The sequence below is a fragment of the Pituophis catenifer genome, unplaced genomic scaffold (assembly GCF_029215685.1).
Source record: "Pituophis catenifer annectens isolate HBS135680 unplaced genomic scaffold, rPitCat1.0.hap2 SCAF_2, whole genome shotgun sequence".
In the NCBI taxonomy this organism is placed as follows: Eukaryota; Metazoa; Chordata; class Lepidosauria; order Squamata; family Colubridae; genus Pituophis; species Pituophis catenifer.
This window is the reverse complement of record NW_027256882.1, coordinates 262,584,762-262,597,362: the sequence shown is the minus strand read 5'-3', so window position 1 is coordinate 262,597,362 and position 12,601 is coordinate 262,584,762. Positions and strand designations below refer to the sequence as shown.

The following is a 12,601-nucleotide window of genomic DNA, read 5'->3' as shown; positions in this document are numbered from 1 at the left end:
AAAAGTTACTCAGCAGATGCTTAAAAAGAGAAAAGCCCCAGCCAACAAAGCAGAAAATGATTAACTTTAGAAAGGAAGTTTAGTTATTGAAAACATTAGGTTTTAAGGCACACTGGTTTGGAAATTACATTTTAAGAAATCTTCTGAGGGAAAATTTAGGGATTGTAGTGATCATAGCAGCATAGCTACACTGAATGCATAACTTCCAAGATTTTTGTTTTGCAAGTAAGAAGAGAAATATCTGAAGACCAAAAAATAACTCATTTTTTAAAACGAGGTACTTTGTGCTAGTCCACCAAAGATAGGATAAACCATTCCCAAGACTCTGTGACCTCTCATTGCTTATGCGATGTTGCCTTTGAATGTGAGTTAATATAGTTAAGAATTTGTAGTTTTATTATCTTTGGTATTGTTTTAGCTACTGAGAACCAGTTTGGTTTAATGATTAAGGCACTAGGCTAGAAACCAGGAGACTGGGATTTCCAGTACTGCTGGTGGGTAATTTTAGAGTACTCACTCTTTCTCAATCCATGACGTTAGGCTCAATTCCTGATTCATTGGATCAACAATTGGTTGATTACTTAAAATAAAAAGTAAACCTTGCTAGGGAAAAACACTATCAAGGAAATTAAATGTTCTAACTGCTGACTCTTCCATAGGGCTGCGTATGACATGACAAATTTGAAATCCCTAAGACATTTTGTTTTGAGCTCAGAACAGTCAAAACACTCAAAATGTGTTGCATTTTTATAACCATATCTTCATTTTTTAAAACAAACTTAGAATTCTTAATTATGCTCTGCTTTGCTGAAAGCTCTCTTCTTTAGAGGAAAAAGGTAGGATACACAATTCAGTAAAAACAAAGAAAGTTCTTAAGTACTAATATTAGTCAGCTTTAAAAAGGGGGTTTTCTTGAGTCATGAGAAGTTCAAGCTGGTGCTTCAACTAAGATTTTTTAAAAAAGTTTTACAAACATTGACTTGCCTACATTAGTTTACTAATGCTATTTTCAAACATGTTTGTCAGACCAGATAAAACAGAGGCGTGGATTTGATCTCTAAAGTATCTCCTTAACCCAGAACAGAATTACTGAGAAAAATCATTTATCACTGTTTTGATACCTGCATTCTGCCATGCCCAATTCAGAAGCAGTCTACATTGTCAGAGATGAAAAAAGAGCTTATTTTTGGATTAGCAACAGAGATTGCAATCTAAGTTAAAATACTGGTATAAGCAACTAAAATAAATGGCAGATCATTTTTAGTACACAAGGTGCTATAAAACAGACAAGTGGGGGTGAGGGGCAGAGAATAGGCAAACATTGAGGCATTAATGAAAACATTTAAAATGTTGTGTGTTAGTGATGCTTCTACAATATATCTCCTCTAGGAGGGCATGCCTATTAACAAAACACTTAAGTTCACGGAAATCGATTTTGGGAAGGCGTTTCTCTCAGCCCCCGTCAGTGCTTTTTCTCACTGGTTTCCCATATTGGACGTGTGTGTATGTGTGTGTGTGTGTGTGTGTGTATTTGGATAGGTGACCACATTTCAAAAAAGCAGTAGGCTAAAGCCACTCAACCACTGTTTCCTCAGAAAGCCAATGGGACTATTATAAGAAAACAGATAAGATGGTGCTAAATGCTGGTGCTTTAGAGTGGGCCAGCTTTTTTTTTTCATCAGGAATTAAATTTAATAAATTACAATTAGGTGGGCAAGAAGCCTGGCTAGACACACTTGTGGCCCTGGTGGGGATTTTACAGCGGAGAAAATGAAATCAACCAGTTCTTTTATTGATCCATTCACTACTTTGGAGATGTGGTTCTTAAATCTTTTATTTCATTTGGAGCCAGTGAGAAGAAAATGGAACTTTTTACAGTTTGGTAAAGTGAAAGCAAATTTCACACATCCAAACAAACTCAAATAAGTATATAAAAGTGTTCCTTTATTTAATTAAAAACATTTAAAATATTTTTATTTTAAAATATTGCAGTAAGCCTACAATTTACATGCTACATTACTGGAAACATTGCATATTCACAGCATAGTTAAAAATAAAAGTATTAAGTATATTAGTGCAAAGAACAGTCACTGGGATATTAATAATACAGTACTCCAGGGCCTTCATAGATCCTGGATTAGGAAAAGACAGGTTTGGCAAACTGTCAATGTTCTTCTACCGTTCCCCGTTCTTATAAAACAAAAGTTGTCTAAAATCTCAAACTAGTTAATATTAGTTAGGACCATCACTTGTGCCTGGATGCAAGATGTTTCTTTGATTAACGCTAATATGGAAAAACTTATTTGCACACCTGCTAATCGCTTGTAAAAATAATCTTGTATTGGTCTAAACCCAAACTCAAATATATTATATTGTCCGTATCAGGGGTGCTACTTTGTTTTTTCCCTTTGTAAAGAACATGTTTGTTCATATAATTTTGTATGGAAAGAAGGTCCACCAGCTGTAAACATTTGTTTACTAAATGTTACTGGAATTCGGTTTCATGTTCTGTCCATGGAAATCCAGACATTCCTGTGTCGTACGTACAAATTTAATAAGTTGACTTAGTTGTGTTTGAACTAGAGGAATAAGAGGGGGATTTTCTTGGGTATCTGTTTGAAGAGACGGAGACTTGCATCCTCTTGGTGGTGCGCACACTTCGACATAGAAGGGCATTTTTTAGATTATCCCTAAAGTCTTTTGAAATGAAGTAGTAGATAAATGGATCGATGCAGCTGTTTAGAGTAGAAAGGCAAAGGGCTGTAAAATATGATGCATATACGTTACTGAATCCATTGCTTTTGATCTGGGCATAATGGACCACCAGCAGAATATTGCTAGGCAAGAAACAGATCAAGTACATAGAAAGTACGATAATGATGAGCTTGATGGCTCTTCTCCTTTTCTTCCCAATTGTTGCATCTGTAATGGAAGCATTAAGAGTCTTTATCATGAGAATGTAAGCCCCAGTTGTGAGAATGGCTGGGAATAAGAAGACCCCAATAGCCAGAGAAAGGAAGTAGTGGAACATGTCGTTGGCCAACACAGACTGCGGTAAGACATCATGACATGTAGTGATGTTAAGGTTAGAAACATAAACAGTTTGGTTAATAAGATATAGTGGCACTGTGCCAAGCAGCAGCAGGATCCATACTGCAACTGAAACTTTCATAGCAATTTCTGACTTCCTTCTTGAGTGCAGTATGGGGTTTGCAATTACCCAATATCTCTGCACGCTGAGGCATGTCATAAAAAGAATGGAGCAGTACATGTTTCCATAAAAGAACCCAACCAGTATTTTGCACAGGACTTCGCCATAGATCCAGTTGTTGCCATTAATATGGTAAGCAATTTTCAGAGGGAACCAGATTACGAACAGGAGATCTGCCAGAGCCAAATTAGCCATATAGATCACTGCAGGATGCTTCTTCTTTGTTCTGAAGAAAAAAACCCACAGAGCCAAGGCATTGCTTGGCAAGCCAATGATGAAGACTATAATGTAGATCATAGGGAGGAAAATTGTAGTCAGTTTTCCTGTTAGGATTTTGGTTGCAAACTCATCTATTTTGTATTCTTCGTTGTTTGTTGAATTGGTTTTTTGACCAATAAAGCTTCTTCCTCCTTTTGAAAAGACAGTTTGGTTTCTCACTAAAAAAAGAAACAAAGCAAATATGTTAAGCTACTTGGCCATTAACAATCTCCCACATAGCCTATATAATGAAGTAACAAGTTATAAATACATAATTGGTACCATAAGTTTGCTTTGGATAAAAATACTGTTGAATTGAGGAGACTACATAGGCTAACTTGACTCCAGTAGGAAGACTAATAAGAAAAACTCTGCAGGTAGTCCTCAATTTATGACTGTTTAACAACAGCCTGGAATTATGACAGCATCGGAAACATTGTACTTATGACTGGCTACCAAGCACCCTACAGTCATGTAACTGCCATTTGGATTCTTTTCTGTCAGTTTCCCTAGGAAGTCAATGGGAAAGACGGCAGGGAAGATTGCAAGCTGCTGCCGGCTACTGAAAAGATTCCCTTTCATCTTTGTGGAATGGCTGAAAGAGTTATCCACTGAGCTGAACTTCTTCAGAGGGATGCAAAATAGAGCTGAAATCCTGAAGCTCTGTTCCTGCACCCCATCAAAGGAGTTCTCTTCCATGCACAAAGGAGACTTGGAGTCCTTTAGCAGGGTACAGAATGGGAACTGATGAAGATTTCAGCTTTGTTCCTGAACCCGGCCAAAGGAGGTCAGTTCCCATGGTGGGCTGCAAATAGTTTAACAACCGGTTCTGTACCGTAATGACTGGCTGGGTGGGCGTGGCTGGGTGGGCATGGCCAGGGGGTGTGACAGCACTCAGCCTCCTGCAGCACTCTGCCAGTCAAAACGGGGCGTGGAGGTTAATTACAAAATGTGGCCTTTGCTTCCAGATCCAGTGACCAAGAGGTGTGAACTTCACTGAAAATACACTTTTGTTTGGTTATGAAGAAATATCCCCAAAGTCAGATGTACACTAAATGTAGACTGACTTTTAGCTACACATCTTCCTAGCAAACAGCAAATTTTGAAGCTCCAGATAAAGAGGATTCATTTTAGGATGAATAACCACAGTTTGCATGTTGGAGGTTCCTAAAGGAATGCTGGGAAACTCTATATTTTAAAGAACATTTGAGGGAGGGGTGCAGAATAGCCCTTCTCTGCCTGAGGCTGTGGAGACCTGGCACCAATCAAAACACTGTTTGTGAAGCAACTGATCAACACTGATAGGGTAAGCCACTAGTATATGAAAATAAGAGCAAACTCCACTCCCTTCTAGTACTGATGATGTTACCTAGTTTGGTAATGCTGGAAGAAATATCCAACTGGGTTCAGTTCCAAGTGGGGAGAAAAGAAACACGGAGACTGCTTGGAAAGATGGTTTTAATGGTGGAAAAGACCACATGGTTTGATCCTGGGCAAAATGAGCACATGGGTGAGAGAGAGGGATAGATTTATACCCTCTTTTGGGCTATGACCTTGCTTCCCGTTCCTGTGGCAAGGGGAAGTATCCTGATTGGTTGTAGACTCCCATGTGGCAATATGGGTCATTATTTTGATGCAATGATAGGCTTTGTTTGTGCCATGTGGTGAGTTGGGTAGAAGGCTAATCCTATCATGTACTGAGGGTAAGGTTCTTTTGTTTTGTAGATGAGCTGGCCCAACCTTTTGTTTTGCAGATAGGTTGGCACCAAAATATCTGCTGGGGCGATCAACAAAGGTTGGGGCTGCTTTCCAAGAGCGTGTTTCTCCTTTTCTCATCCAGGGAGATATAATATTCTGCCTTTCTAATATTTCCTAGAATATTTCATTCTTCTAGGAGTGGGGTGGGTGCTAACTTTCTACAGTAATGAAACATCTGCAAGAAAACCATCAAGCTCAGAGAGCACTAAGGACCCCACAGTTCAACCCTGAGCTACAAATAACCTCTTCTATCAATAAACATTTTTTGGTTAGAGGGACTCAGAGCCTGCCTTATATGAGATGGCTCCCAGTAGATTTCATTCTAAATTTTGATATGATTTATGTAAATAAGAAATGTAGAATTATAATGGCTGAGTATTTGATCCTTCATACATCAAAAAAATACAAAGCTAAGGGATAAACAAATAAAAAACAGAGTTGAAAAAAGAAAAGGCTCAAGAAAGAAAAAGAGTAAAAGTGTAAGAAAGAAAGAGGAAAAGAAGGAAAACCGAAAAAGAATGATTTCCAACTTTCTTTGGTACAGATATAATCAAATACAAATACAAAATATATCAAACTCTTACTCTAAGATTAATATTTGTCTACATTATTTCCATAATTCCATATCTAATCATCAAAGCCCAGATCAACTTTTAATTTCAGTTTCTCACAAAAAGTCCAGTAATGGTTCATATCGCTTTAATCACTATTTGTTAAGGAAACCACAACTGATTTATTTAACTGCACCAAACACTAAATAAAACAGGAATGGAAAATCCTAAATGGATGGATAATCCATTTAGGATGGATAAATGGATGGATAAAGTGCATGGACTTCAATTCCCAGAATTCCCCAGGCATCATGAAGTTCGCCCATCTTAAAATTGCTAAGACTGAAAAACACTGATCTACAGATAGGGATTTTTCCATTCCTCTTTTACTGCTTCCTACTTACTTATCAGCAATCATAATGCAAAGTCCCCATTCCAAATTCACCCCAGTTATCATAATGCAAAATCCATATTCCCAACTCACCCCACAGTAATGATAATGCACTATTTTCCTGCAGCATTCTGGGCCTGCTAGCAAAAACAGGCTTGTTTTGGGTCTGCTAGGCCTCCCAGCACCACCCTGGAAGTGAAAATGGGGCATGGGGGAGGACCGTGACGCCCCCTTGCACCCTGTTTTGGGCCTGCTAGCCTCCCAGCACCACCCTGGAAGCGAAAACCCTGGAAGCGAAAACGGGACCCATGAGGCCCCCCCCCTCCCCATGCCCCATTTTGGGCCTGGAAGGCATCCCTCCACCAAACTGGATGCCAAAACAGGGGGACTCCTGGGAGGGGAGAGGCGGGCAGGGCCAGCCAGAGGTGGGATTTGCCGGTTCGCTGAACTGTGCAAATCCTTAACATTCGGTTCTAAAGAACCGGTTCGAAGTGGCAGCAACCCACCTCTGTCAGTTCCTTTTCATGCACAGAAGGCAACTGAAAGCCTTCAGCAGGCAGCTTTTTCAGCCAGTTCCCACAGATGAGAGGAACCCAAAATCCCAGCAGAGAGGTAAGGTAAGGCCTGGCACAGGCTGTGGGTGTGTGTCTCTTCACTCAAGGTCTGAAAATCCTGCTGGAATTTTGGAAAGAAGCATTTTCAATTCCTGAGTGAAGCCTCCCAGTTCTTACTCACCTTCTGAGACCTCATGGTCCTTACCTGGGATTCCATCTGTTTAATGACCCCATAAGATTGCTTAACAATTACAACCCTGAATGCCAGGATTGTAGTCACTGAGTAAAGCAGTCATGCATCTAGCTTAACAAGCACTTTGCCCAGCAACCAATATTCCAGTCCAAATTAAATTTTGATTGTGATTGAAAGTGTTACTCCAGGAACACTTCAGCATTCTGGATGGAGCCAAAAAAGGAGGGGCAAAAAGGAATGATCAGCTCTGCAACTTTTTTTGCTTTTTAATGTTAATGTCTAATTCCAATTTTATAGATTAAATCATATCTAGTCTGGCCCAAATAGCAAATTTGGAGAGGCAATTTCCTTTTTTAAGAAATAAAATTTGTTGCCATTGTAGAGGATTTAATGCAAGGAAGGAAGTTTTCTATTGGCTTTAATAAAAACATCTGAGGGACAACAAGATAGGGTAGATGTTGCATATCAATGAGAAAAGTTATTGTCTACCCCAACATCCTTGCTTTCTATAAAAGGGAAAAAAGATGCAATTCCTGCAATCTAAATTGCAGTGTCTCACCTCAGACAGATCAGAGTTTGAATTGATAAGCTATTATGGACAGAGCTACACATTATTAGAACAAGTGCATACACCAAATTCCCACTTTGCCCTGCTAGTGTAAGTTGGCCAGCTAGCCAAAATATATATAGCCCTCCCCCATCTTTTTAAAATATACGCAGCCCCCCATCTTTTTAATGTTTTATTTTTTTCAAATAGGTTCCTCAAGGAACTCACATTGGATGGATGGATGGATGGATGGATGGATGGATGGAGATATATACATATATATATACTTCTAACCCTGTTAGGTTTATTTTTATCTTAAGGGTCTAGAAAGAAAATAAAGGGAAATAATATTTTTCTTTTCTTAGAAATGCCCCATCCCACTTCTCTGTCAATTGGTTTATTTATTTAACGTATGGCATATCATACATGGATTAGCAATATATATATAAACATTTCACTTAGATTAATAAAACACAATAAATCTGTCAACTGGTATTGTAGCATCAACTTGACATTGAGAATCGTGTATTGATTCACAACATGTAACTTGTGCAAGAGATTGAGAAACAGGCACAATATTCTTGTCTGCCAGTTCCCAAGCACTCAATATCACCAGCTCATTTTACTCTAGCATACTTGGGACTAACTTATTCGTGCATTTTATATTATATTCATTGTGTGGGAGGCCATTAGTATTAACTGGATCAGAAGTTCACCCATTAATTTATGCAAACTCAGTTCAGTTCAGCGTTCACTGGAAAAGGTCATACTTTTGTTCAGTACCCCCCTGAAAGTATCTTGGGTGGTAAACAGGAACAGCTTCCCTTATGTAGAAAGTATGTACTTTGTCGTAAGCAGAGAGGGAATCCTTATTAGGCAAAGACGCGAAAGACGTAAAGGGCATTTTAGGTTCTTCTCATGTTGAGCAATTTAAGTTCACCACATACATTCCATGTTATTTGGCTCTGTAGAATAATACCTCAACATCTGAAGCTCTTCATCGTTTCTCAGCATTTAATATTAATGCAAGTTAATGAAGGTAAGTTAATGAAGGTAATACTAAGTATTAAACTGTAAACACTGCATTAATTATTATTGCATATGAATTTGCTGTGATCTTCTAGCAACCCCCCCCAAATCATGGAGGTCAGTTTAACCGCAGATACATTCTTCTTTTTCTTCCACCTCCTAAAGAATGCACCACTGCCCATGTCCAACTCATCAAACTGCAAAATTATATCATAACCCAAGATAGGAAGGACTTCTTGCTTTAGGATCCTATACCACTTGTTTATGTTGATGCAGTCATTCATATTATTGGATTGTACATACAGTAAATTCATCTATCACTTTTCTTAGAATCTAACACCCTCTTTATAATCCAGATTAAAATTTCTAAGCAATTAAAATGAAGGTAAAGTAAACAGAGTAGTTATAGTTGCTTAAGCATACACACACACATGTTCATTCAAGGAAGAATACTGTGATGCTCCTTTATGAAAGGCTAATTTTTATATTTCCAAATCTAATGCTCTCATTCTAAAACAGCTTTAAAAGGATGAGCTCTTATGCTATTCTGAAGATTTATTAACATCAACCAATTACTGGAAAACAGGTACTTCTGCCCTTAGCTAGAACAAAGTTCAACTTAGCTTGTAAGAAAAAAAAATAGTGGGTTTTTGAAATAATAAACTCTTTAAATCTTTTCACTAACAATCAAAGTACAAGAGGTATTAATTAGTTTGCTACAAGTCAGCTTTTCAAGCGGTAAACTGAAACTTCTCAAGCAGTCAAGGCAGAAAAAGTTTCCTGAACTTCTGGACTTCGTCTTTGTAACTAGAGATTTTAGCTTCAAAGAAGTTTAAAAAAAACAAACTTTTGCTTCTCTTCTAAAGAACCTGTTTCTGTTAGGAACTAGGCTGTGTCATCAGGTTAAGCTTCAATTTATCAGGCATAAAAACAAAAAAGCTTCAGTGAATAGATAACATCACTGCAGCAACTCAATGCACACATTCACTGGGGAGTTAAATCCCAATGAAGTTACTCCTGTTTTGATGACACAAGAACCTTTTCTATCGCCTACTAGACTGTCAAGCTAAATTCCCAATGTGGTGCCCAGAGAACAGCCGCACACCTGAAGAATCTCCCTCCGTGCCCTTCAGGTTACCTGTCCTATCTGGCATTTTCCTTTTTGAAAAATAGGAAACGGGGAGCCAAGCTGCGGACAACCACCAGATCCAGCCTCTTATTTTCCCAAGAAAGGCCCCTAACCTTTCTCACAAAAGAAAAACAACGGGTGATCTTGGCTAAGCTGTCCTCCTGATGAGCCCCAAAGGATCACCAAAAGTAGGAAGAAAGTTCGCCATGGGGCAGAAGGGAAAAGAGCAGGTAGCCATTCTGATAAAAACAGGTTTTTGTCCCTGGTCCTATGCCCACGGCAGCCATTTTGTTGAGAGGGCAAGCCCCCCACCCCACCCCATGTCCAGTAGCACCTTGGGGGGGGGGCGCACAGGATGTCCCCAGAACAGCCCGTCTCCCCACCGGTCCCGAAAGGCGGGAACCCCGGCTCCGATGGGGAAAAAAAAGATGGGAGAGGGCGAAAACTTCCCGAGCGCACCTCTCGCTTCTCACCTGTAACAGAGGCGACGGCCAGAGTTCCTCCCAAGACCAGGACCCCCAGCCAAGGCTGGCAGAGGCGCCCCATATCCGCGGCAAGGCTCCCACTGGATCGCGGCAGCAGCGGCGGCGAACACAGGAGAACTTCCACCTCCTTCCTTGTCAGCGCCCGGGAGTTTCACCGGAGTTTCACCGCAACCTGAAAAAAAGGAGAGGGCGGCGGAGGCGGAGCCTCGCCCCTTCGCGCCGGCCAGGTGCCCTTTGAGCCTGCGGGGAGGCGGGGAAGGCAGGAGTTTCGCCCGGCGGCGGGCTGGCAGGCAATCTTCTCCTTCGCCGGCAGCGCCGGGAGCGCCGCGCGGGAGAGCCCAGGGGGGAGCCGGGAACACCGAGAGTGGCGGGGCGCCAGTTGGCAGGATAGTTGACCTGTGCTTCTAACCTCTTCCCTTACAGTAGGGGACGAGCCCTGAATTTAAAAAGGAAAAGCTCTGTGCGTGGGGTTTTTTTTTTTTTATGGAATGCTTTTATTAAGACTAAACACCCAGACGACCCGAAACAACAATGCGTATCTATCATCACCGAGCACGCAGGTCTGATCAACGCTAATTGGGGGCCATGTCGCTGCCTCCGCCTGCAGATTTCGCAGAAAGGGAGGAGCCGCGATGGTGCCCCAAGAGAAGGGTTTACTCGGAATGGTGTCTACTGCAAACTATAAACAAACTTTCTTTTTCTTTTTTCTTTTCTATCGGCTGTCTTCAAATACATTTCAGCCTATTGCGCAATTTTTTTACCCTGATAACATTTACAGTACCATTGGTCTGTTTGTCAATCCCAACAACTTTAAAATGTGTGGATTTTAAGTCCCAGAGTTTCTCAGCCAATATGTTGACTGGGATATTCTGGGAATTATAGACTCTATACGTCTTTAAATGGCCAAGTTAAAACACGGTGCTGTAGATAAATGTTTATTGTTCTGTACTGAGCCTCCTCATTGTCTTCCTTCTGTCCCTGTAATTTTTCTCTTTAATATTAAAAAGCCCTCAAGAGCAAAATGAAGCAAGAACATTCTAATTTGCATAAAAGAAAACCCTAAATTTTAAACACAAAAGTAATGATAGCCTGCCCACTGCATTGATAAAAAGCAAGTTCATGAACAGAAAGCATTTGTCTCAGGGATGTCCAACTTTGGTAATTTTAAAATCTGTGGAGTCAAATCCCAGACTTCTCCAACCAGCTGGCTGGGAATTCTGGGAGTTTTCACAGGTGTTAAAATTTCCAAATTTGGGCACCACTGATTTATCTATAATCAAAACCTGATGATAATCTGGAGAAGGTCTGTCTGCAACACTGAAGAGTGATCTTTTTTTGCTGTCCTGCATGCTAGATAAATCCGTAACGGTTCATAAAGTGATAAATTGCTAGATAAATACATAACGGTTCATAAAGTGATAAATTGCAAATGTGGAGATTTGTAAAAACTGCAAATACATTTGCATTTTTAAACTGTACTTATCTTTATAGGGCCATATGAACATTCCTACAGATACCAACCAAAATGGAGCAATCATAGACAAGACCACAGAATAGGAATAAATATTCCCTCATCAGTTTTACAATGCCTTCATCGCTAGACTTCTTTTTATTAATTAACAATATTGATATCTATGTTGTTTTATTGTTGATCATTGGAATCTCTTCTTCATCATGGTGACATCAACCTGACAAAATATAACACAAATTTCAGCCCTTTATTCTTGTGCAGCTCATTACATGCAATTAAGTAAGCGTCAGAATTTGCATCCCAGTGCTCAAGACACGTTTTCTCCCTTGCTCTCTCTTACCAATCCCGACCAGTCATTTATGCTATTGATTGATTTTAAATGGGGAAATAATGGCTTATTTTTGTTGTGATTTTTATTTTAATCAGAAGGTGGCAAATTTGATACAAAAATATCTGGCCTCTTGTATATCAAATATATGATGCAATCAAAAATCAATATCAGGTTAAAGCTACATTTATGTTTTATAAAATATTTTATTCATCTCTGACTCCAGTTAGCTTATAACAATACTGGGCTCTTAGTCACTGCATCCCGTATGGCTGGAGAAAACATTCTTTCCTGGGCAGATTATCAGAGTGCCTCAGAACCATCTTTTTGCATCCCCCAGAGCCACATGTGATAGTTGAAAATCAATGATAAAATTCCATTTTGAATTGAAAAAAATGAACAATACCAGTAGAAGTCTGGAAATAAGCGTAACATTTTTAAAGGAACTGCTTAACCAGAAATGAAAATGGGAAAAGCTATGTATTGCAACCTTTCTTATCCCAAAATGTATTATCCTCAATTGGAAAAGCTGCCCCCGCAACCCAGGTAATATTGACGTATTCATCCTCTGATTGGGATGTAATCATGCAGATATCCTTCTAAACTGGCCTACTTTTTTCCATTATCTTCACTTATCTCTTCACTTCCTTTGTTAAACAAAGGTGTTAGGAGAAAGAATCTTACTTTAACCAAAGG

The 12,601-nt window shown here is 39.7% G+C and overlaps 1 protein-coding gene across 1 annotated transcript; it reads right to left on the bottom strand.

The window, feature by feature from the left end:
• Window positions 1-1,857: 1,857 nt before the first annotated feature.
• Window positions 1,858-10,266, bottom strand: F2RL1 (F2R like trypsin receptor 1). The gene is made up of 2 exons (XM_070935831.1): window positions 10,095-10,266; window positions 1,858-3,648 (listed from the first exon to the last, which is right to left on the bottom strand). The coding sequence occupies exons 1-2, from the start codon at window positions 10,165-10,167 to the stop codon at window positions 2,552-2,554; spliced, it is 1,170 nt and encodes a 389-aa protein (XP_070791932.1). The 5' UTR covers window positions 10,168-10,266; the 3' UTR covers window positions 1,858-2,551.
• Window positions 10,267-12,601: the final 2,335 nt, after the last annotated feature.